General features: G+C 38.7%; 1 protein-coding gene across 1 annotated transcript in view; it reads left to right on the top strand.

Annotated features, from left to right (window-relative positions):
- The first annotated feature begins 6,534 nt into the window (after window positions 1-6,534).
- Window positions 6,535-25,732, top strand: part of KIF14 (kinesin family member 14) — a 53,383-nt gene continuing 34,185 nt past the window's right edge. Inside the window, exons 1-13 of the mRNA XM_047076710.1 lie at window positions 6,535-7,758; window positions 9,732-9,986; window positions 10,712-10,799; window positions 12,073-12,171; window positions 12,956-13,008; window positions 14,730-14,760; window positions 15,335-15,442; window positions 16,301-16,417; window positions 17,134-17,249; window positions 18,579-18,751; window positions 20,349-20,496; window positions 20,757-20,820; window positions 23,264-23,448. Coding sequence (XP_046932666.1) covers window positions 6,644-7,758; window positions 9,732-9,986; window positions 10,712-10,799; window positions 12,073-12,171; window positions 12,956-13,008; window positions 14,730-14,760; window positions 15,335-15,442; window positions 16,301-16,417; window positions 17,134-17,249; window positions 18,579-18,751; window positions 20,349-20,496; window positions 20,757-20,820; window positions 23,264-23,448 — 2,552 coding nt within the window. The 5' untranslated portion in view covers window positions 6,535-6,643. The remainder of the gene's footprint in view (window positions 7,759-9,731; window positions 9,987-10,711; window positions 10,800-12,072; window positions 12,172-12,955; window positions 13,009-14,729; window positions 14,761-15,334; window positions 15,443-16,300; window positions 16,418-17,133; window positions 17,250-18,578; window positions 18,752-20,348; window positions 20,497-20,756; window positions 20,821-23,263; window positions 23,449-25,732) is intronic.

The following is a 25,732-nucleotide window of genomic DNA, read 5'->3' on the forward strand; positions in this document are numbered from 1 at the left end:
TCGTGACCTGAACCAAAGTTGGATGCTTAACCAACGGAGCCACCCAGGCACCGCTTAACGATTTTATCTTTAAGTAATCTCCACATCCAATGTGGGGCTCGAACTCACAACCCAGAGACAGAGTCACACACTCCACCGACTGGGCCAGCCAGGTGCCCCTAGATTCCCTTTTCTTATCTTCCTACAAAATCTGAAGTTCTAAAAAAAATTAATCAAATTGGAGCAAAACTGAGATTAGCACTGCTCCCTCTTAAAGATGGGTTTTCATTGCTCTTTTGATTTTTAAGAGTACAATGAGTCCATTACAAAATGACTGTTGCATCTTGTGGTTGTTTCCAGGGATTAAGTCATAATCCTCATCCTTCATAAAATAAGATGTGTCATTATTACAACAGAGAGCTTCTAAAATGCATGATCCCAGTTTCTCATCACTAGCCTTGAATAGGGTTTTTCAGGGTTTGGGAGAGTTCTATTAAGCTATGCAATTTAGCAGCCTACATTTACAGAGCATTAATCCTCTGCCAGGCTCTATGCTAAGCACTTTGCATACATTATCTAACTTAATCCTCATTACAATGCTTTAGGGTAGGTAGCATTATCATCTTCAATTTCCATATGAGGAACCTGAGGTACCCAGAATTAAGTGACTTTCTCTTCTGGTCAGCTGTGGACAGGACTTGAAGACAGAAGTACATCTCAGTGTAATAAATAAAAGATCAAAATTCCCCTATACAACCTGGAGATGGCTCATGGGTGATGCTTGATTCTGTGGAGTATTATTTCCGTGGCTGGAATTAAATTGGGGGAGCTTCTAAAAGTGAATAAGAAGAGGGAAGTGTGATTAGTGTTCTGTGAACAGTTCAGGTCCAGGCACTTGGGGAGACAAGAGTGAGATAGACAAGGTCCTGCTCATTTTGGGCTTATAGTCTTGGGGGACAGATTACGATTTGGTTCTGAGGCCATGCATTGTCTGTGGTCCTATTTAACTTGTAGCGATAACCTTAATGGACACTTAATAGTTTTAATAGGATTTATTTCTCATTTTTAACCACTTACCGCATTCCCTCATGGTTGGGCATTGAGAATTTTTCCAGTTTGGGGCCAATATGGATTGACAATTTTCCTGCATACTTTTTGGTTTCTACGGGAATATATTCTTTTTTTTTTTTTAACGTTTTATTTATTTTTGAGACAGGGAGAGACAGAGCATGAACAGGGGAGGGTCAGAGAGAGGGAGACACAGAATCCGAAACAGGCTCCAGGCTCTGAGCTGTCAGCACAGAGCCCGACGTGGGGCTCGAACTCATGGACCGCGAGATCATGACCTGAGCCGAAGTCGGCCGCTTAACCGACTGAGCCACCCAGGCGCCCCATGGAAATATTTTCTTAGAATACATTTTTGTAGTACAGTTACTAGATCAAAGGATGTGAATATCTTTATGGTTCTTCCCATACATTATTATGGTCTCTGCCTTCAAGAAAGATACCAATTTCTGTCACTAGAAATGTATACTTTTTTTTTTTTTTAAAGATTTTTTTTTAAGTAATCTCTATAGCCAACATGGGGCTTGAACTCACGATCTTGAGGTCAGGAGTCACATGCTCTGCCAACTGAGCCATCCAGGTGCCTCTATACTTTTACTTTTGATGCTAAATCACCAGCACTGAAATTAAAAAAAAAAAAAAAACACATTTTTTTTTTACTTGTAATTAATTTTTTTACACTTGCATTTAATGATTGGGTGTTTACGTTCTATTTTTTATATGAATTAATTTTGTGTATAGGTTGATTCTTTTGTGTGAAATACTATTGCCCATTTTCATATTGTTTTCTTTCTTATTCTACTTATAAACTTATTTTTCTTATAAAATTGAAAGAAATGTTTCCATCTTCTGTCATATTTAATATATTTTTCTTGTTAACTTGCATTTTGTCATTTCATTGTTACTATTTTGAATTACACATAATTCTCAAATTTTTATATATTTGAGATTGTCAGTCTTTCCTTTGCTATATCTTTTGCCTACAAACCGAATGACTATTTTCCCATAGATCTGATAAATATTATATTCTTTTTTCTGATGGTTTCTCTATAACTTAACCTTAAATTTTAGAATCTTTTTTTCTAGAGAGACAGAGAGTGAACCTGTGTGCGAGTGGGGGAGAGGAAGAGAGCATCTCAAGCAGGTTCCATGCCCAGCACAAAGCCCCTGGTGGGGTTCCATCTCAGGACCATGAGATCATGACATGAGCTGAAAGCAAGAGTCAGATGCCCGACTGAGTGAGCCACCCACGCACCCCTAGATGATTTTTAAAGTTAGTTTTAGAATCAGTACTTTATCATCCATTCAGTGTTTCTATATAGTTGGAGCCACTTCTGATTTCCCTTTATATCCCATTGAATACATTTCTATTACCTGCACTTTCTGCCTTTTCTTTTTTTTAATTTTCTTTTTTATTTTTTAAATTTACAGCCAAATTAGTTAGCATATGGTGCAACAATGATTTCAGGGGTAGATTCCTTAATGCCCCTTACCCATTTAGCCCATCCCCCTCCCACAACCCTTGCAGCAACCCTCAGTTTGTTCTCTATATTTATGAGTCTCTTCTGTTTTGTACCCCCCTCCCTGTTTTTATATTATTTTTGTTTTTCTTCCCTTATGTTCATCTGTTTTGTCTCTTAAAGTCCTCATATGAGTGAAGTCATATGATTTTTGTCTTTCTCTGACTAATTTCACTTAGCATAATGCCCTCCAGTTCCATCCATGTAGTTGCAAATGGTGCACTTTTTGCCTTTTAAAAGATACTTTTGCTTTAAAAAATTTTGAAAAGAAAATTTAAAAGAAAAACGTTTAACTGTAAACTTCATCTGGACACTGGGGATAATATTAATAGTTACCTCATAAAATATTCAGGAATAAATGAAAAAAAATCCCTTGTAAGACATTTAGTATACTTTCCACCTACACGCTTTGCATAGGAAATACAGCACTAGAAACGCGTTATTGTGCTTAGCTTGAGGACAAATAGCCATTTTTACAACTTCATTTTAAGGTGGACAGACCATGTTTTTTTTATACTATGGATCGACAAAAGTCAACTCTTCTCATTTAAAAGCCATCTAAGGGGTACCTGGGTGGCTCACTCAGTTGGTTAAGCTCTGACTTCAGCTCAGGTCATGATCTCTGGTCTGTAGTTTCAAGCCCTGCAAAGGGCTGTCAGCTCAGAGCCTGGAGCCTGCTTCCGATTCTGCGTCTCCCTCTCTCTCTGCCCTCTCCCGCTCACCCCGCCTCCCCACACCTCCTCTCTCTCTGTCAAAAATAAAATAAACATTAAAAAAAAAATTAAAAAAAAAATCCACCTTAGTGAGCTGCCATAAATCACTCAGAATCCAGCTCCTCCCTCCAGCCGGATTTAAAGGGGCTGAACCTCCGCGCGGTAGCTGAGCCTGGGGAGGGGCGGGTCCCGTTGCCTAGGAGAAGTGGGCGGTCGGATCTAGTGTTTGGACTCGCTGAGACCTAACAACGGCGCTTCCTGGGGGTGGGAGGAAGCGAGGGCGCGGTGCCCGACGCCACGTCCAGCAGCCAATCAAAATGCAGGGCGCCCATTCAAACCGCTGCCGCAGAGGGAGCAGGTTGTGGGGGCTGTGAGCGGTGTGGGGACTTCCTCGGGGAGGTCTCGCAGAGTGGCGAACCCTGCGGAGGGGCGAAGTATCGGTGTCGTGGGGGCGAGAGGGCGTCTTCTTTACCGGCGACCGCTGAGGTGCGGGCGGAGGCCTTAGCTCGGGTCCCCCACCACCCCGGAATCCGGGTCGGCCGTGGAGGGGCCCCCGGAGGACGCGCACGGGCGGCGCCTCTGCGGGGACAGCGCAGCCGGACGGACTTCAGGGCCTCTCGGCCCACAGCCTCACCCACCGAAGTCTCGCCCAGTCGGTTGACATTAAGAGGTACACTCGCTGTCCCAGCCCTCGGAGTGACTAGCTTGAGAACCCATCCACGGGGATCTTTTGATTTGGGTTGTGACAGTTTTTTCCCCCTTCTATTCATTCCACTCCTTTAAAAACTCTATGGCGAACCCCCTCCTGCCTCCCCAAACAAACAGAAAGCCGTGTCTATCAGCGTAAGTAGCAAATAGTTTTTGGCTGCCCTAGAATTTCCGGAATCTTCTTGCCTTTACATTTCTTTTCATAATAGGAACACTCTATACTTTTTTAAGAGAAAAGGTTGAAGGGAGGAGCTTATGTCCTGACGATTTTTTGGGGTGGGGGTAATGACTGTTACTCATTTAGAACTTTAAAAGACTTACTTAAAGATTAACTTCTATTATTTTGTTCGTCAATAGCATTATCTACGGAATTGAGCAAGTGTCATTTTACAAGTTAGAACCCGGCATGCAAATTTAAAGACTCGTTTACATCAATATAACCAGTTTGGGGCAGAGCTGAGTAGAAGCCAGGCCTTTTAGCTGTCACTGCTGTTTTTTTTTCTTCTAAACATTAATGCCGGATAGATATTGTTGACATATTTACTTACACACCTGTCTACTTTGTTGTCTAATTGCTAGAGGGCAAGCTGTCCACTTATCTAATCTTGCATAATTTTTCTCAACACAAGTAATTTACAGTACTTATATTTATTGTCTGCATTACTTATTTGGGAATACTCTGTTTTGTGACACCACTCAAACTAATCTCCATGACTGTTCCTGTATTTAACATACATGCAACAGGTATTATCAAAGTGCTTTACTCCAGCCTTTGATTTAGGTGCTAGGGTTTCTGTTAGTCCCTCTCCTAATCTGCAAACACAGAGTACTTAAATAAAAATCTCTGCTGACAGGCGCTCCCTCCCTCCCTTCCTTCTCCTCTTCTTCTCCTCTTACTCCTCCTCCTCCTGCTGCTGCTTGTGTTAAAATACACACTTATCATCTTATCTACTTTTATGTACACATTAAAAAAAATTTTTTTTAATGTTTATTTATTTTTGAGACAGAGAGAGACAGAGCATGAACGGGGGAGGGTCAGAGAGAGGGAGACACAGAATCCGAAATAGGCTCCAGGCCCTGAGCTGTCAGCACAGAGCCCGATGCGGGGCTCGAACTCACGGACCGCGAGATCATGACCTGAGCCGAAGTCAGAAGCTTAACCGACTGAGCCACCCAGATGCCCCTATGTACACATTTTAACGTGTATATCCTTAAATACATTCACATTGTTGTGCAGCCATCACCACCATCCATTCCCATAATCCTCTGTCATCTTGTAAATCTGAAGCTCTGTATCTATTAAACAATAACTCCCATTGTCCCCTGCCCCCAGCCCCTGGCAACCACCGTTATACTTTCTGTCTTTATGATGTTAACCTCTCTAAGTACCTCCTATGAGTGGAATTATACAATATTTGTCTTTTTTTTGTGACTGGCTTATCTCTCTTAGCATTATGTCTTCAAGGTTCATTCATGTTGTAGTAGATGGCAGAATTTCTTTTTAAAGCTGAATGATGTTTCATTGTACACGTATACCCCATTTTGGTAAGGCCGTTCGCCAGCCCATGGACACTTGGGTTGCTTCCATGTTTTAGTCATGTGGAATAATGCTGCTATGAACATGGGTGTCAAATGTCTCTTCAAGACCCGGCTTTCAGTTCTTTAGGTTACATATCCAGAAGTAGAGTTTCTGGATCAGAAGGTAATTCTGTTTTTTAATTTTTTGAGGAACTTCCATACTATTTCCCACACTGGCCGTGCCATTTTATATTTCTACCAGTCGTATACCAGGGTACCAATTTCTCCAGTCCTTGCCAAGACTGTTTTTTTGTTAGTAGCCATCCTAATGGGTGTGATGTAGTATCTCATTGCAGTTTTGATTTGCATTTCCCTAATGATTAGTGATGTTGAGCATCTTTTTTATGTGCTTGTTGGCCATTCATATATCTTCTTTGACATGCACTTTTTACATCCTTTAAGTCGTTTGGGACGTTTGGCCTGATATAGTGGTTATCTGTGTATTCTTTCTAGACTGAGGAAATGGGAACAGGGTCTTGTTTTTGAAATCCGTAGTATCTGTCAGAGGGCCTGGCACATAAGGGGACTCAGTAAATATTTGTTGCACAATGATTGTAAGCTCTTTGAAGGCAGAGATTTGTCTGAAACTGCTTGGGAATAGTATCTGAGGAGGAGATCGTGGTTTATTCTAATGTGTTCTTCTGGGAAGTTACTTTCACAATGGAAGTTTCTCATATTTAAAAAAAAAAATGGTTTTTTTTAAATGTTTATTCTTGAGAGAGAGACAGAGCATGAGCAAGGAAGGGGCAGAAAGAGAGAGGGAGACACAGGATCTGAAGCAGGCTCCAGGCTCCAAGCTGTCAGGACAGAGTCCAACGCGGGGCTTGAACTCACAAACCACGAGATCACGATCTGAGCTGAAGTTGGACACTTAACTGACTGAGCCACCCAGGTGCCCCTAAGTTTCTCATATTTTTTAAAGTCTGTTTAGAGTCTGTGTAATCTCATTTTTTTTTTTTTACAGTTTAGCAGATAGTTTTGGAAACTGATACTTAAAATATGGCTGGAAGTCAAATGAATGTCTAAAGAAGAGCTTAGTTGCTTCACTGACCTCCTTTTTTAAGACGACTTGCTGCCACAATGTCAGTGTTCACCACACATAATAGAAACAACAGCGATATCCTTGGTATACCTTCTTCCCCAGGGAGTTCCTCGCTGAATGTCCTCACCCATGGTAGCAGACCTGAGCTGCATGTGATGTCGGATATGACAGAATGTGAACACGATGATCCATTATTGAGATCGGCAAGGAAAATCAGAGACATAAACAGTACTTATGTGATTTCTGCCTGTAAAAAAACAGGAGATGTACCTCTGACCCCTAACCCTGTAGGTAGATTGGCACTTCAGAGAAGAGTCACAAGGAACAAAGATTCCTCTTTGCTTGGCAGTGAGTTGGGAGACTCCGCCGAAAACACTGCAGAAACACGTCTTATGTTGCGGCGGCGTGCTAAACCAGAATCAGTGGAGAAGCGGAAAACAGCTCAAACAGATTGTGGGGAAAAGTGGAAAACAACACAGAATGTGGGCAGTGCAGCCGAAAATGATGGTGCTTCACTGGAAGCTAGTACAAATGTAAGGACTGTACATAAAGATAAAAACCCTTGTATTGCACCGGTTGTACCTTTAGCAGACCCAAAACGCATTGAAATGACGGCCGCTGAAAACCACAAAGAGACATTTGTTGCCCTCCCTGGGGCAAATGAAAAGGTCGCACTTAAGTACTTAAGTAACAGAGCACCCACTGGTTCCCAAGGTCAGACTGAAGCTGTTCCATCGGGACGCTTGGCAACAAAACCTCTTGCGAGCAAGGTGAACATCAAAGTGTCGGGGAACCTACCTCACAGAAGTATTGGGAAGGATATTGCAAAATCTGCAAATAAATTTGAAAGCTTAGAAAAAAGAAGAACACCTACAAAATACATCGCAGGACACCGACTAACACCGAAGTGTGACACATCACAGCTGACGAGCCCAGCTGCGTCGTCACTGCTGAAAAAGAGGGTGCCTAGCCTGCAAGCTACACAAAAGCGAACAAGTTCTCTGCCTGCAAATGAAAGGGAAAGGTCACGAGAAAATACACTCCCTCTTGAAGAGGAAACCGCAGGTCGGAACCCCCCTGCAGAGACGGACCCCTTAAAGGTGGAGAACAGTCAAGTGACAGTGGCAGTACGGGTGAGGCCTTTCAGCAAGAGGTATGTTACACCTTTTATGTTTTCTATTTATCATTATTATTTTAATGTTTATTTACTTTTGAGAGATAGACGGAGTATGAGCGGGGAGGAACAGAGAGACAGGGAGACACAGAATCTGAGGCAGGCTCCAGGCTCTGAGCTGTCAGCACAGAGCCGGACGTGGGGCTGAAACTCACGAACCCTGAGACCATGACCTGAGCTGAAGTCGGACACTTAACCGACTGAGCCACCCAGGCGCTCCTCACCTTTTAATGTCTAAGGCTGAGCTAGTGACACGTAATGTGTGTGATTCCTCTCTGCTTTTGGAAAGTGAGCGTATTCGTGTATCTTCAGGCGTGGCGTGGCATTTCTATGTAGAGAGGACTTTTAGGTTTAGTTGTAGTACCCTGATTATTTTTGATGATTGGCTGTAAAATTAAAACATTGAAGTCACTGGAGTTTGCAAATGTAAATTTCTTTCGATATACTGCTTTTAAAAAGTCGGAAATACTTAAGTCTCTAATGCAGTCTGCTTTCAAATCTGCAAGATATGGTGGGCTATTCTCTGTTTCTCTTAAAAAGAGCACTTGTTAGCTCACTTACTCCCCATAAAGGCCCTTCCAAAACCCCTTCCAGTGTAGAATCATCCCCATCATCATCTCTGATCTATAGTAGTTATAAATGCAGTGATATATTAGATTTGATTTTGATGGCAAAAAAAAAAAAAAATCTGTCTCCAAAGTGATTGGGAATGAGATGGTCACAGATTACAGGTAAGGCTGAAAAAGATGGACGTGAATGTGGCATCTGATTATTTTTGAATGTTTTACGGAGTGACCGTGAAAAGCTTCAGAGTTAGTAGTTTTTGACTTGTATATCTAAGCAAGATATGAGAGGATATGGTGGCAAGGGGAAGGAGCCTCTAGTTTGAACCTAAATCAGTAGTTTGAGGCAAGTTACACAGTGCTTTAAAGCCTGTTAGTAAAAATGTGGGGTTAGTGACAGGTGAGAGAACTGAGGGTGAGTTGACTGGAGAGAGAGAGGGTGGGTAAACCTAAAAGACTTCCAGAATCACGATAGGATGAGAGGCAACAGAAAGAACAGAGCTGGTAGGAACAAACCCATGATGGAGGACTACCCCGAAGAGAACTTAGCAAGGGCCCCAGTGCCTGATTCCAGACTCATCAGACAAGCCCTGTAAACTGTGTTTATAGCCGGGGTGGAGGGACATTTGTCAAATTGGTGAGGCAGGTGCTTTCCAGGATGAATTCTGATCTAAAGCAGAGTTGGGACAAAAAGGGGTATCTGGGACCAAACAAGGACTGATAATGTTCTCCTGCAAAAGTAGCGTAAGTGAAAGATTTCTACGTAGGTCTGAGATGGAAGGAGGGTGGACATGAAGATCCATAATATTAAGGGAGATAACCTAACAGAGGGAGGGGCCTTTGGATTAACAGTAACAATAGCTAGTGGCCAAAAGAGATTTATGATTGAAATTACACTTAACTGAGTTTGTTGCACTTATATCTGCATTTCATGTCAGCTTTGTATAGATCTGCACCTACAAAATTTATTTATATTAAAAAGTTTCCAGATTTGAACTGAAGAGTATAGGTAGGTTATGGTAGTTGGGATGAGAGAAGGGAGAGCTCAAGAGAAAAAGGAAAAAGATGGAAAATCCTGTAAAAGAAGGGTAACTTTTCAGATAACATTTCTGGAACTCCATTTGCCCTTTAAGTGGTGGCAACTGGAGCCAAGGGAAATATATTTTGGAAAACCACCATAATTATGTTAGCTGGTCTGCACTGTCCACGGAAAACTAAAGAATTCTCTTGCCCTACAGGAATTTTATATTTAACTGGTTTTGAGGTTCTTATTATATTTCATGGGAAAAATACTCAAAATAATTAAAATAACTTAATAGTTTTCTTTGTGCTTCTTTTTCTTTTTTCTTTCTTTCTTTCTTTTTTTTTTTTTTGGTGCTTCTTTTAAAGAGAGAAGGTTGAAAAAGCATCCCAGGTGGTCTTCATGAATGGAGAGGAAATAGCTGTGGAACATCCCGACATGAAACAAGTTTATAATTTTATTTATGATGTTGCATTCTGGTCTTTTGATGAATCCCATCCAAACTATGCCAGCCAGACAACTGTTTATGAGACCCTAGCTATTCCGCTCCTGGAGCGAGCCTTTGAAGGCTACAATGCCTGTCTCTTTGCTTATGGTCAGACCGGCTCTGGAAAATCATATACGTAAGTTTTATTCCAAGTACAATTATTGAGAAACCTTTAAGTCTTTGGTGAGAAGCAGCATGGTTTGATAGAAAGAATGTGGTTTTGAAACCATACAGATCTGGGCTCAGATCTCATCCATTTTATATACTGGTTCTGCAAACTTGGGCAAGTTACTTAACCTCTGGGCTTCAGCTTATGCAGAAGATACTGTTTAGCTTGTAAGTGTCAATGGCCCATTTGACTGTACATTATATTTCTTGTATAAGCCAAAGCCCTGAGAGGTTATTTTGTAAGTATTCTTGTGAGAATTAAAAATAAGTCATCTGATAAATGGTAATGGTATACCTGTCCTAGAAGGAGATACTCAGAATTGTAACAGTAGCTAACGTTTACTGAGTTCTTACTATATTCCAGGAACTGTATTAAAGACTCTGCTTATACTGTCTCACAACAACCCTCTGAATTAGATAGCTCCTATTCATTCCCATTTTACAGAAGAGGAAATTGAGGTTTATTGGGGTCAAGTATCTTGTCCAGGGTCACAGACCTAATAAGTGGTGAGATCAAGATTTGAACTCCGGAAGATTTGGCTTCACAGCCTACGTTATTAGATTTTAATGAGGTTTAATTAGCTTGCTTCCCATTCACTCCCAAACCCTTTTCCCCAAAAAGAATTTTAAAAATGCTAATTTTATGTAACTTCTCCACCACACCCCACTCCCCATTTATTATGTATTTTTCAGGATGATGGGACTTAGTGAGGAACCAGGAGTAATTCCAAGGTTTTGTGAAGATCTTTTTGCTCAAGTAGCCAAAAAACAAACCCAAGAGGTATGTTCTCATCTGTAAACCTTCATATCAGACTAGAAAACAGTCAAATTAAAATCAGAGTCCTCGCCACTAAGGAAATAATGGAAGATGTGCTGTGAGAGAATATACAAGATAGGAGGGAGATAGGTTTTCTTAGATGAGGGAACAACTGAGCTTATTTTGGAAGGAAACAGCAGTTATTAGCTTGGTGAAGAGGGGGAAGGACATTCTAGGCAGTGGGAGCAGTGTGTGCAAAGATTTGAAAACGAGAAGGTAGAGGGGCACCTGGGTGTCTCAGTCAGTTGAGTGTCCAGTTTTGGCTCTGGTCATAATCTCGCGGTTGGTAAGTTTGAGCCCCACATTGGCCTAGCTGCTGTCAGCACAGAAGCTGTCAGCGCAGAGCCTGCTTCAGATCCTCTGTCCCCCTCTCTCTCTGCCCCACCCCCACTTGTGCTCTCTCAAAAAATAAATAAGCATTAAAAAAAAAAAAAGTAGATGGGGCGCCTGGGTGGCGCAGTCGGTTAAGCGTCCGACTTCAGCCAGGTCACGATCTCGCGGTCCGTGAGTTTGAGCCCCGCGTCAGGCTCTGGGCTGTTGGCTCGGAGCCTGGAGCCTGTTTCGGATTCTGTGTCTCCCTCTCTCTCTGCCCCTCCCCCGTTCATGCTCTGTCTCTCTCTGTCCCAAAAATAAATAAAAACGTTGAAAAAAATTAAAAAAAAAAAAAGTAGAGAGACTTTGGGAATCTATAAATTGTTTACTTTAAGCATGGAATCTGAGGGTGGGGGGTGACAAGAGATGAAACTAAAGAAGCAGGCAGAACTCAGCTTATGAAGGACTTTATGAGCCATGATTCCAGGAGTCTAAAAGGCTATAGAAGGTCAACAGGGAAGTCAAAGGATCATCTTTGTTCTTAAAAAAAAAAAAAAAAAAAAGATAGCTCTGGCTGCAGTGTGGCGAATGGATTGAAAGGAAGTAGAACTAACTGGATGCAAAGAGATCAGCTGTGGGACTTGTAAACTGTGTAAGGAAGGCATGACAAGGAGCTAGATTAAGTCAGTGACTGTAGGGTTAAATATTTGAGAGATCTTAGTAAGTAGAACTTCTCTTCTTTGAAGAAATTTCTATTCAAGTCGTTTGCCTATTTTTTAATTGGGTTGTTTGTCTTTTTGTTGTTGAGCTGTAAGAGATCTTTATATATTCTGGGTACTAGAACCTTATCAGATACATGATTTGCAAAAAAAACACAAGGGTTTTTAAAATAAGTTGCATGCTGTGTCTCTATTCTTCCTACTAGGTCAGCTACCACCTTGAAATGAGCTTTTTTGAAGTATATAATGAAAAAATTCATGACCTTCTGGTTTGTAAAGGTGAAAATGCGCAGAGAAAGCAACCAGTAAGATTGAAACAATTTATAATTTGCTTTTAATTTGTTTTTGTAAATGCATGTAGTTATATTGGTTCTCAAGATGATCTAGAGAGCTTACATTTTGACTAAAATTGCTGTTAAATGATAGCAAATGCTTGGAATCTACAGTCTAAATAAGTAAATCAATAGTAAATAAGCTGAATGTTATTGTGAGTGGAAATTAACTTAGGTATCAAATTTAGCCTCTTGTAAAGCAAATATTGTATACAAATTAAAGATAAAATATTTGTTCCAGAGTTGAGTCGGACCACTTAAGTCAAATGCCAAATCCCTAAAAGTCTATAAAGCCAAAAACCAGAAGTTTAAAAACTGTGTTGTTATTATAGAATATGTATCTTACCAGATCATTTAGCAAATTGATAACATTTCTGGTTACAAAGTTTAAAATGTATAATGTAAAACTGAAAACAATTTTAACTGTCTGAAATTTATCGAACATATTTTAGAGTCATATTTAGAAGCATAGAGATACTGGTTACTGCAGGTCTTAAGAATATAGAACTAGTAAGATATTTGATGCTACAGTCAACTGTAGCATATTGTGTGATTAGAAAACAGTTTGGATATTGAAATTGTCTTAATGCCTTACAGATTTGTGTTTGGGAGAACCTTTATATTTACCCCTGGGTCAAGTAAAGGCAAATCTCTTTGCCTTAAACTCAAAATATAGACAAAAAAAATCATTTAAAATTATATTTTATATGAAATAATTTGTCATGCCCTTAATAGTGCTAATGTTTGCTTCCACTAGCTGAGAGTAAGGGAGCATCCTGTTTCTGGACCATATGTTGAAGCTCTGTCAATGTAAGTGTTTGGCTCAGCAAGAGCAAGGAGAAAAGAAATGAGTAGAGTGAATATTGTTCTCATTTGCCTCCCCAGCTTTGAAATCCTGGATAACTATTTAGCCTTCTACTCTTAATATTATTCAAATAACCATTCCTTCTCTTTCCAACTAGAGTGTGGGCTGCGTGTTTTTGTATTTGTTTATGTATTTCACAACATGTGTAAAGTGCCGAGCATAGAGTGTTATGCTGTGTGTGAAATACTTGATTTTTCTCCCTACCCCCCGCCTTTTCCCTATTAAGTTAAGCCTTCCCTCTTGAGCTGCTTTATATATCTATTACTTGAAGCTGAAGAGGAGAGAAGGTAATAAGATAAGGTCAGTGTTGAGAGTGTGAAACATACTGAGTCATTTACTTCATCTTTCAACACTCCAAATGCTTTCTTATTTTTTATTTTTATTATTTTTATTATTTATTTATTTTTTAATTTACATCCAAGTTAGTTAGCATATAGTGCAACAATGATTTCAGAAGTAGATTCCTTAATGCCCCTTACCCATTTAGCCCATCCCCCTCTCCCACAACCCCTCTAGCAACCCTCTGTTTATTCTCTATATTTAAGAGTCTCTTATGTTTTGTCTCCCTCCCTGTTTTTGTATGATTTTTGCTTCCCTTCCCTTATGTTCATCTGTTTTGTATCTTAAATTCCTCATGAGTGAAGTTGTATGATATTTGTCTTTCTCTAATTTTGCTTAGCATAATACCTTCCAGTTCTATCCACGTAGTTGCAAATGGCAAGATTTCATTCTTTTTGATTGCCGAGGAATACTCCATTGTATATATATACCACATCTTCTTTATCCATTCATCCATTCATCCGTCGATGGACATTTGGGCTCTTTCCATACTTTGGCTATTGTCGATAGCGCTGCTATAAACATAGGGGTGCATGTGCCCCTTCGAAACAGCACACCTGTATCCCTTGGATAAATGCCTAGTAGTGCAATTGCTGGGTTGTAGGGTGGTTCTATTTTTAGCTTTTTGAGGAACCTCTGTACTGTTTTCCAGAGTAGCTGCACCAGTTTGCATTCCCACTAAATGCTTTCTTTTTTTTTTTTTTTTATTTTTTTTTCAACGTTTTTATTTATTTTTGGGACAGAGAGAGACAGAGCATGAACGGGGGAGGGGCAGAGAGAGAGGGAGACACAGAATCCGAAACAGGCTCCAGGCTCCGAGCCATCAGCCCAGAGCCTGACGCGGGGCTCAAACTCACGGACCGCGAGATCGTGACCTGGCTGAAGTCGGACGCCCAACCGACTGCGCCACCCAGGCGCCCCCCCACTAAATGCTTTCTTAAGGGAAAGGGAAAGTGATTAGGAATGGATTCAGCTCCATTTAATAAAACTGGGATTATGTTAAGATCCATACATACCAGCATATCCACCCCCATGTATACATCAAGTGTATGTTTTGGTCTCATGAATTAGACTTGAAAATTATAATGTTAAGAGCTAAGCTGCTTCATTAATTAAAATCATGCTTTTTGGTAAAATTAAAGCATTTTATTTTCTACCCTTCAAGAATGGAGATAGTGAAAGATTCTGTGAGAATCAGTATAATAATACCTATGAATTATTCAATTGTGGTCGTTAGAGAGTAATTATATAATTGAAAGGTTATTATATTATGAGAATAAGAGTGTAATAATCAGTTAAATTGATTTTGTCTTCTTTTTAAAAATAGGAATGTTGTCAGTTCTTACTCTGATATCCAGGTAAGATTGATTGTGTTTTATTTTCTTTCCACTAGATAAAGATCATAATCTTAAGTATTCATAAGAATATTTCTCCTTAATTACTACTTACATAAGTAAAAAGTTAATCTTGTTAATTCATTATGAGCTGATTTTGTTTGTTAAACTTTAATCAAAAGAATTACTCTTCTTAACTAAAAATAAAAATTGACCATCATAGTAGCTGAGAGTTATTGAAATAGCATTTTAAAAATATGATTTGCCTGGCTGGCTCATTTGGTAGAGCATGTGACTCTTGATCTTGGGATTATGAATTTGAGCCCCAAGTTGGGCGTAGAGATTACTCAAACGTAATAAAATCTTAAAAAAAAAAAAAAATAAAGGTGTGATTTCCTGTTTCAGATATCTGTGATGGAAACAAAATTGACAATGGGAATACAAATTATTAAATGATAAACATGTATTTATTTCATTTTATAAACAGATTATAAAGCATATATGTTGCCAAACATGCTTACGTAACTTTTTTGTTCCTTAATTTGTTCTGATAAATTTTAGTGTACAGTTCTGACCTCCCTCTCTTCTTTCCTCTAAGAGTTGGCTAGAATTGGGAAATAAACAAAGAGCGACGGCTGCTACTGGTATGAATGATAAAAGCTCCCGATCACATTCAGTTTTTACCCTGGTGATGACCCAGACCAAGGTATTCTTTCTGTTGATTATTTTCTTAGGTAAAATAACGACTGTATTCAGGTTTTATGTTTTTCTTATTTTATTCTTTAAATCAAAGGTAAGAGTATAGTAATCTATATATATATAACATAATTGGAATTGAGTATACACAATAACTGAATGACTTTTAGTATATATGGCAGGGGTTTTTTTTGCTGTTTAAAAAGTCAATAACATGATTATTAATTTATATTATTGGTGTTATCATATCAATATATGATAATAGGTTATCAATATATGGTAATTGTATAGTATTTGGAAAAACCTATCAGAAAGTCAGAGATTTTAAAAAATTCAGCCATAGGTTCCGCTACTCAAATAAAACATCTCTAAATATTTTGGCATATTTTAGTTATTTTACAGTCACACTTAAACACATTTACAAGATCTGCAACAATTTTATGCTACTAAAATTCTTTGCCAAATATAATTTTTCATAGCTGTGAAATATTCCATTGACTATTCCAGTTCCTCAAGTTTTTCTCTACTGTTGGACATTTATGTTGCTTTTAAATACCTTGCTCCTTTAATGCTGGGATAAACGACACCTTTGTGTTCGTTAAGCTTTTGCTCTATTTATGGCTGTTTTCTTAATAGAGAAGTTGTGAGTTTTTCTCTCTTTAAAGTCACTTCTTTGTGGCATAATGCAAGCATTGCTCCATATATTCTTGGATATGTATGCGTTATAAGTTGTCACAGATTCATGAAGGGATAGTTTCAAAAATAAATGAGTCGTTTGTAATCTTGTATAACTTTCCATTTCAAGACTTGCATTGATAGCAAGTCATAGGAGAATTTATGACATTATTTTACTATCATTTTGCTACAGGTAGAATCTGTGGAAGGTGAAGAACATGATCACAGAATAACAAGTCGGATAAACTTGATAGATCTGGCGGGCAGTGAACGCTGCTCCACAGCTCAGACTAGTGGAGAGCGCCTGAAGGTAAATATGAGGCTTTGGTAGGGCACCTGGCTGGCTCAGTCAGTGGAGCATGTGACTCGATCTCGGGGTTGTGAGTTCGATCCCCACGTTGGGTGTAGAGATTAATTAAACAAGTAAAATCTTTACCAAAAAATATGAGGCTTTTCTGATTTTGATAAAACTTATTCCCCACGGCATTATTTTTAGGAGATTAATATTAAATATATTTAGCAAGAGCAACAGCAACAATAAAAAACAAAAACAAAAAACTTTACGTGCAATTTATGGATTGCATTGCTGTGGTTTAAAAAGAGATCTTTACTTTTTGTTTATGTTTACTTTTTAAAGAAAATTAGTAAATTTTGAGTTGTAAAAAGGTGGTAGTTTATGGTAGAAAATATTTACTCAATAATTATGTGAGGGGCGCCTGGGTGGCGCAGTCGGTTAAGCGTCCGACTTCAGCCAGGTCACGATCTCGCGGTCCATGAGTTCGAGCCCCGCGTCAGGCTCTGGGCTGATGGCTCGGAGCCTGGAGCCTGTTTCCGATTCTGTGTCTCCCTCTCTCTCTGCCCCTCCCCCGTTCATGCTCTGTTTCTCTCTGTCCCCAAAAAAATAAACGTTGAAAAAAAAAAAATTAAAAAAAAAATAATAATTATGTGAGGGAAGGAATATATTTTGTGAAATAAAGTTATTGCTGAGCAGTTATTTTAAATTAGATGTTATTATCTTGTATGCAGGAAGGTGTGAGTATTAACAAGTCCCTGCTCACATTGGGAAAGGTTATATCTGCGCTTTCTGAACAAGCAAACCGGAAGAGAGGTTTTGTTCCTTACCGTGAATCTGTCCTTACATGGCAAGTATCTTTTGAAGTACAAAGAATTGTATAAAATATAGTGAATACTGTGGGGAAAAGAACAATTGACTGACTTCATGTAGCTTTGGGACAGAGCAGAAGTGCTTAGTGGTGTGAATTCTGGAGCCGGCCTACATGGATTTGAATCTCAGCTCTGCATCGTATAAACTATGTGACTTTGGTCAAATCCTTATTACTCTAGTCTGTTTCCTCCTCTGTAAAATGGGATAATAACAATGCCTATCTTTTAGGGTTATAGTGAAGATTAAATAATTAATGTAAAACTCTTAATACATAGTATGTTCTATATCCATGTAAGCACCTGTTACTATACTTACTATTTTTAGTGCTTAATGTTTAATGTTTGAGCATACATGATATCACCGAACATGTTGGTACGTGTGTAAAGTGAAATTGTCTTGTTTATTTGGCTAGCATTTTAAGCGTTCAATATGTGTTTTCATTAATGAATATGTTTTCATAAATCAGATACATTACATTCAAATTACATCTGTATAGATTTAATATCTACTTGTGACAAGCATTAATACATAATAATTCTGGTAAGGACTGTATCTCTACTTGACAGCAACATGTCTTTACAATTGGCTTATTAGAAGGTAGTTGTTGCCTCACAACACATAAGGGAAAATCTGATTTTTGTGTGTGTGCCTTTTGAAAGTTAAAGAATAGTGAAATTCATTCTGCCTTAATAAAGATAGGCATTTTAGTCTCATACTACCTTTTTTCTTCTAAAATAAGGCTTTTGCGTATAGTAGAAAACAAAATTTTTGTTTATATGTCCATTCATCATATTCAATATGAGCACCTGTTCAGAAAGGTTGTGGTAGCACTGGAAATACAGGGATGAGCAACACACATCGTTTGTTTCCTGAAGTATCTCAGAGTCTAGCCTGGGGAGAGGGAAGAGCTACCTTACTAAATACTCGATGGTTAGCCATATTTTAAAATCTTTAAACTGGTTATTGTTTCACGAAACAATATAAAAAGTATAAAAGGAAATAAAATGTTCATGAGATCTAAAAGTAGCTACAAATATCAAAAAAGCTCTGAATGGTGGGGTGCCTGGCTGGTTCAGTCGGCAGAGCATGCGACTCCTGATCTCAGGGTCATGAGTTCAAGCCCTACATTGGCCATAGAGCTTATTAAAAAAAAAAAAAAAAAAAAAAAAAAGTTCGGAATGGTGTTTGAGTGAAGAGTATAATTCTGTGTTTTATACCCTATTAGCTTGTTTTGTGGTTTCTAGATAATCACTGCTATTAAGTTGTTGTAGAAGCAAAGTCTAATTATAACTTACTTCCCTTGAAGGCTGTTAAAAGAAAGTCTGGGTGGAAACTCAAAAACTGCAATGATTGCTACAGTCAGTCCTGCTGCCAGCAACATTGAGGAAACATTAAGCACGCTTAGATACGCCAGCCAAGCCCGCATGATAATCAATATCGCCAAAGTAAATGAAGATATGAATGCTAAGTTAATTAGAGGTGACTATGTTTCTAAAAATTTAAAAATTATTTTGTAACAGTTAAATCTCAAATATTAATTTTAGTCATGAAAATGTGCAATTTAAGAAAATTAAAGATTTTTCTTTCATACTTATTTATAATAGATTTTAGTCATCATTCTACAGTGATGGTGGAAGTGAACTGGAAGGACAATGGGAAAGAGAATAAAGAAACCATCAGGAAAACTGCGTAGAAAATAGAGAGTGGGTAAAGGGGAAATAGCAAGCATAGCAAAATCATCTTACAGACTGAGCCATAGATGCATACAGCAAAATAACGATAATATTATTTATTATTTTTTCTCTTATGACCTTTTCTCCATTGTCATTCTGTTTATCAGCTCTACTCTTGCTTAGTTCATTGATCTAAAGGATAGTGATCCTGGGTGCCTGGGTGGCTCAGTCGGTTGAGTGTCTGACTCTTGATTTCGGCTCAAGTGATGATCCCAGGGTTGTGGGATTGAGCCCCGCATCAGGTTCTGTGCTGAGTGTGGAGCCTGCTTGGGATTCTCTCTCTGTCTCTCTGTCTCCCTCCCTCTGCCCCTCTTCCCTGCTCATGCACTCTCTCCATGTATAAAATAAAATACAGGGACGCCTGGGTGGCTCAGTCAGTTGGGCGTCCGACTTTGGCTCAGGTCATGATCTTGCAGTCTTTGAGTTCAAGCCCCACATCAGGCTCTGTGTTGACAGCATAGAGCCTGGAGCCTGTTTCAGATTCTATGTCTCCCTCTCTCTCTGCCCATCCCCTGCTCATGCTCTGTCTCTCTCTCTCTCAAAAATAAATAAAGATTAAAAAAAGAAATTAAAAATAAATAAATAAATAAATAAATAAATAAATAAATAAATAAATAAATAAGATAGTGATCTAAAGGCTTGAGTTTCTAGCAAAGGCCTAACTTCATTTATGCTAAATACTACGTTCTGTTTATCTTTTGGGAATCACCTGCTGAGGATGGGCTTGAACACCTGCTAGGAACCCTTGATTTGTACAGTTTCTCTTGGCTTATGTGGAACTACCATCTTGTCATAGTCCTTTGTCCTCTGGTCCTTTTGAGCAGCAGAGGGTGAATAGCTACTTCAGAGGAGAAGGCCAGAGAAGAACGAGTTTATTGTATCACAGTCCATTTTCTCCCTTTTGGATTCCCCTCTCTTTCACAAATAGGGCTGTTTTCATTAAAAATAAGTATTCTGACTTCCAGCTTGAAAAATCTTTGATTTTTATCAAACATGTTTTTATGAGTAAGGTTTGCCAGGGCAGTCCTGGTTTATGTCTGCTGTCTCAGTGTGATGAATAGTTCTGCCTTTCCTTCTCACAAGTGTCCCACTTTGGACACTACATTGTATGGCCATAGTGTTTATGAGGCTGTGGGGGGGGGGGTGGATTCATTAACATGGGAGCACTTTTTCAGGTTAAGTAGGGATTTATAGGTAATGTAAGTAAAGTAAAATTGATTTCTGCAAATATTGTTTTATTTAATAATATTTAAAATTTCAAGTAAGATTGGAGGATTAAGCCTCCTGTGGTAGTTATTACATATCAGATGTTGTTAATCATGCATCTTTTTACAAATATTTAGAATTGAAAGCGGAAATTGAAAAGCTAAAAGCTGCTCAAAGAAACAGCCGAAATATTGACCCCGAACGATATAGGCTGTGCCGGCAAGAAATTACATCCTTAAGAATGAAACTGCATCAACAGGAAAGAGACATGGCGGAGATGCACAGGTGGAATGTAGTCAGTACTTCAGATGTCAGGGTGTTGTCTGGACTCATTGGACTGGTGGGGCTGGGGCTGGTGGAGAGGGAGGACCTTGGGAGGGGTCTGCAGCTCTGTTTCTCTACTTTCTGTGTGAACAGAGCAGTCCATCCCAGACTGTCATTTGTTAAATATTCCGAAGTGGCTTCCTAATCTTTATTGATGTCTTTTGAGTCTCAGTATTATGTGTCTGGATATTTTTAACTCTATTATTTTTGTCTTTGGAAAGAGCCTGGAAAGAAAAATTTGAGCAAGCCGAAAAAAGAAAACTTCAAGAAACAAAGGAGTTACAGGTATCATTTCAACTCTCTAAACTGATTTGAAAATTAAATAAAGATGACAGTAAATATGCAAATCTAATTTCTCAAATACTCATTGCATACTGACTCTGTACAAAGCAATACCATAAACAGAACTAGTGTAAAGAAGTGTCGAGATAAAGATTGTGATTAGTTAGAGCCCATGGCTGTGTTGGAAAGTTAAAATATAAACAAACCATCTAATTCTATTTACTTTGGTTCAACAAATATTAAATATTTGTGCTGTGCTGGGCATGGGGGTGGCCCAAGATGAATAAAATGTAGTTTTGGCCCTCAGAGAGCATGTGATCTGAAGGGAGGTTTACAAAATGTAAATAGATGACGGAAATGCAGTTTGACTTGACTCAGTTGAACCATATGACACTGCCATTTTTTAGATAAAAAATGGTTGAACACTGGGAAGGTCATGGGGTCATGTGGTTCAATCTAATGCAATGAAAAGCGTATAAAAGGTAGAGAGCAGGAGATGGGAGGGAGTCATTAACTTTGATGGGGATGGTTATTAAGGAGGACTTTAAAGAGAAAAAGACAAGATTTTGTTAGGCTACCAAAGTCAAGATTTCTGAGCAGGAAGTCCCATATTCAGAATCATGGAGGGATAACACAGCTTGGATGTTCACGGAATTAACTTGTATATTAATGCTGGTGACAGAGATTAGACTGGAGGGAGATGCAAGATTCAGATCATGACATAGTTATGAATTTGAATTTAGGTGACTAGGAGCTACTGAAGGGCTCTAAATGGAAAGGGAGTGACGTGAGTAGACTTGTGTTTTAATAGATTATTCTGGTAATGGTGGATTTGACGGAGGAAAGACTGATGATGTGTGGGGAGGTTATTCATGTAGGAGCCTGTTACCATGTTTAAGGCAAGAGATGGTAAGAGCTTGGAGGAAAGAAGTGGTGGGGGAATGTCTAGTGGAGGAGCTGGATTCATGAGATAGAAAGGCGTTAAAATTGATAGGCGCAGAGGGTGTTTTTCGATGTGTGTGTTGAGAGAAATGGAAAAGTAAAGAATGATCCTAGGTTTCTGAAGTGTGTGCATTGCATTGTGAAATTATGAAGTCATCAGTGTGGTCGAAGAAGTCCGACGACAGTGGGTTAAAGAATGACTAAGGAAATAGAGCCATACATGTAAACCTGAAAACCTCAAGTGGGAATTGAAGGAATCAGGAAGGGGCTATGAGATTGTGGGGAAATTTTATTTTGTTCCTTTTGGTTTTGTTTCTTCAAAGGATGGAAGAGACTTAAACTTTTTTTAATTAATTAATTTACTTATTTTTGAGAGAGAGCTAGAAAGCCTGAACAGGGGAGGGGCAGAGAGAGAGAGGGAGAGAGAATCTCAAACAGGCTCCATGCCATCAGGCTCCGAGCCTGATGCAGAGCTTGATCTCAGAAACCATGAAATCATGACCTGAGCTGAAAACAAGAGTCAGACGCTTAACCCACTGAGTCATGCACCCTGACTTAAACTTTTTTATAGGAATCAAAAGCTCTTAATGGAATGAGGTTCTAAAGGGAGATGGGAGAGCATGGGTCAAGGGCAAAGGTATTGGCAGTGAAGGAAACGTTTCAAATGATTGGTAGGCAAAGTATCATAAGAATTGAGCGGAAGGGTGGAATATTCCTTGGTAGCGGTCAGTCCAGCTTCACAGAAGTGAGATTTGAGTTTTGAAGATTTGGCTTTGAAGCTTGGGCAAGATTTTGATAGGCAGAAAAAAGGAAGAGTGCATTCTAGGAAAGGAAAATTATGTGAGAGTAAAGGTATAAAAGTTTAAGGTGTGCTCAGAAGAGGATGTGTAGATCAGTTTTATGGGAGCAGGCAGTTTGTATAAGGTCATAGGGAGATAAAATTGGCAGCATATGTTATGGTTAGTTTATTGATTTTCAAGCTAAGAAATTTGTTTTATCCTGTGTGAACCGGAAAGTGATTGAAACTGACCAGGGAGTTGACATTTTGAGAATACTCTTTCAGGAGCATTAATTTGGTATAGGATGTAAGATGGACTGAAGACAGGAGGAATTGTTGACAGGGTGATCAGGAGGCTGCTGCAGTCATTCAAGTATGAGGTGATAAGGGTGTGAACTAAGGTGATGGCAGCAGACACAGCAAAAGGAACTGACCCATTCTAAAGACAATTAGTCAATAAGAATAGGCACAGTTTGGGGATGATGGATTGTTGTATGAGAGGGCTGAGGATGGTGGAGATCAAAGAAAGGTTAGCATAACTCTAAAAGTCTAAGAAGTATGATGGTAAGAGTCATAGAGAAGTCATGAAGTAGAGAGTCTAAGAAACCTTTATTGAGACTTCACATACAGTGATTTTAATGTTTAGCATAGACCATTTATTTTAGGTGGATTTAATAATTTGATGCTTGCCATTAAGGTTAATTTGTTTTCTCTGATCTCTACTAGAAATCAGGAATTACATTTCAAATGGACAACCATTTGCCAAACCTTGTCAATCTCAATGAAGATCCTCAGCTATCAGAGATGCTGTTATATATGATAAAAGAAGGAACAACGACAGTTGGAAAGTATGAACCAAACTCAAGCCATGATATTCAGTTATCTGGGGTGCTGATTGCTGATGATCACTGGTATGTCATTCTTCTAAAAATAAAAAGGCACCTGTTCATTTTTAAATAGGCTTCTGTATCTTGGTAATGTATGGTTTCCTTCACATGAGGCGTTCATTTATACTGATTCTTTGGTATAATTCTTCGAACGCATCTTTTAGCCAAGGCAACCTGACATTCTGAGTGTTTCGCAAGGAAGATAGGTTAATTACTCTCAGTGTGAGGTACAGTGTAATGCTATTTCTGTTTTGGTGTATGTGATCTCTTGGCTGAGGGATCATTTCTTTTCTTGGAATGATAATCATTGACATTAAACTAAACTTCCATCCATCTTTTTTTATTTTTTAAGTTTATTTTAAGTAATCTCTACACCCAATGTGGGGCTTGAACTCACGACCCCAAGATCAAGAGTCACATGCTCTTCTGAGTGAGCAAGCCAGGCACCCCAAACTTCTATCCATCTTACATGGCAAGATTTTTGGTTGGATTGACAAATTAAAAGTTTTTTGTTTGATGTGAATTTTGTTCATATGAATTGAATGATTATATACATATTGTTGGGATGACAGTGTATGTAAACTGTTTTGGCTCCATGTTGTTTTCAAGACTCATTCATGTTGATGTTCTTTTATTTTTACTGCTGTGAGGTATCTTATTAGGTGTATTTATCTATCTTTTATATTATTACAGTATATCTCTTGTTGATAGACATTTGGATTGTTTCTAATTTTTTGTTACCACGTTACTGCTGTGTCTATTCTTATACATGCCTCTGGGTACAAATGTGGAGAGTTTCTCTAGAGTAAGTTTCTCAGATGATAAACTGAGATGTGAGCCTTCAAGTGGTAGCCAGTAGGAACTTGGGAGGCCTGACCTACAAGACCAGTCATGTTTAACTGTGAGCAGCCTTTCCGTTTACCCTGTTCTGCTGTATAAATATTATGATGGTCTAATTATGCTAAAATAATATTAATTTTTAAAGTTTGGGAAACACTCTTAGATTATATCTAAGAATACTTGAGATTATAGGATATGTTCTTATTCAACTTTACTTCAAAGTAATTTCAAATTGTTTTCCAAAATAATTTTCAATTTGTTTTCCAAAGTGTTTTCCAAGTTAGTTTTCCAAAATTTGTTTTCTAAATTTGTTTTCCAAGATGATTATGAGTTTTACTTCCATTGGCATTGAGAGTACCTACTATTCTATATCCTTGTCAACACTTGGTATGCTCAGACTTTAATTTATGCCAGTATGGTAGACATGATATGGTATCTCATTGTGGATTCTTTTTGCATTTCTTTGACTAATGGTCTTTCATGTATTGGCCATTTTAGTTTTCTTTTATTTTTTAAATGTTTATTTTGAGAGAGAGAGAGAGAGAGCAAGTGGGCGAGGAGCAGAGAGAGGGGGAGAGAGAGAATCCCAAGAAGGCTCTAGGCTGTCAGCGCAGAGCCCAATATGGGGCTCCATCTCACGAACTGTGAGATCATGACCTGGGCCAAAATCAAGAGTCAGGCATTTAACCACTTGTGCCACCCAGGCGCCACTAGTTTGTCTTTCTGTGACTTGCCTATTTATGTCTTTGGTCTGTGTTTTAGTTGGATTGTTTTTTTACTTGGTAATTTGTAAGAGTTCTTTATATATTCTCATTGCCAAGCCTTTGTTTTGTGTGTTGCAAGTATCTTTTTTTTCCAGTGTGTAGTTTATCTTTTCACTCTCTTATTGTGCCTTAGGATGGATCAAAGTTCTTCATTTTATTGTGGTACATAGCATCAATCTTTTCCCTTTACAACAGTTGTGTCTTCTTTAAGAAATCCTTTCCACGCTGAGGTCATAGAGATGTTCTAAATTTTCTTCTAGATGTTTTGAAGTTTTGCTTTCACATTTAAGTCCTTAAGTAGTTCTGGGGTTTTTTGTTTGGTGCGAAGTAGGGATCTAAATTCATTTATTTCTCATGTGAATCACCAATTCTCCCAGTATCATATATTAAATAGTATAATTGCTTCTTTTGTGATCTGTAGTGTTCATATAAAAAATTTCCAAAAATATGGGAATCTTTTTCTTCTCACTAATACTCTCCATAGTCTTAATTGTTTGAGCTTTATAATGTCTTTGTATCTAGTATGGCAAATCCCCTTCTTCAGGTCCTTTTGTTCTTCTATTAGTTCACTGCTTTCTATAACAAATAAATCTACTATTATTTACACCAGTGGCAAAGATACATGACATAATCCCAAAGTGTTAATAGTCCAGTAGGGGACTAGGAAGTCCCCTGCTTGCCTGGCAGTCTGTATTTCCCCTTTT

The sequence above is a fragment of the Lynx rufus genome, unplaced genomic scaffold (genome assembly GCF_022079265.1).
Source record: "Lynx rufus isolate CCGP_SWC_20201006 ecotype Redwood Valley unplaced genomic scaffold, mLynRuf1.p SCAF_15, whole genome shotgun sequence".
NCBI classification, from domain to species: domain Eukaryota; kingdom Metazoa; phylum Chordata; class Mammalia; order Carnivora; family Felidae; genus Lynx; species Lynx rufus.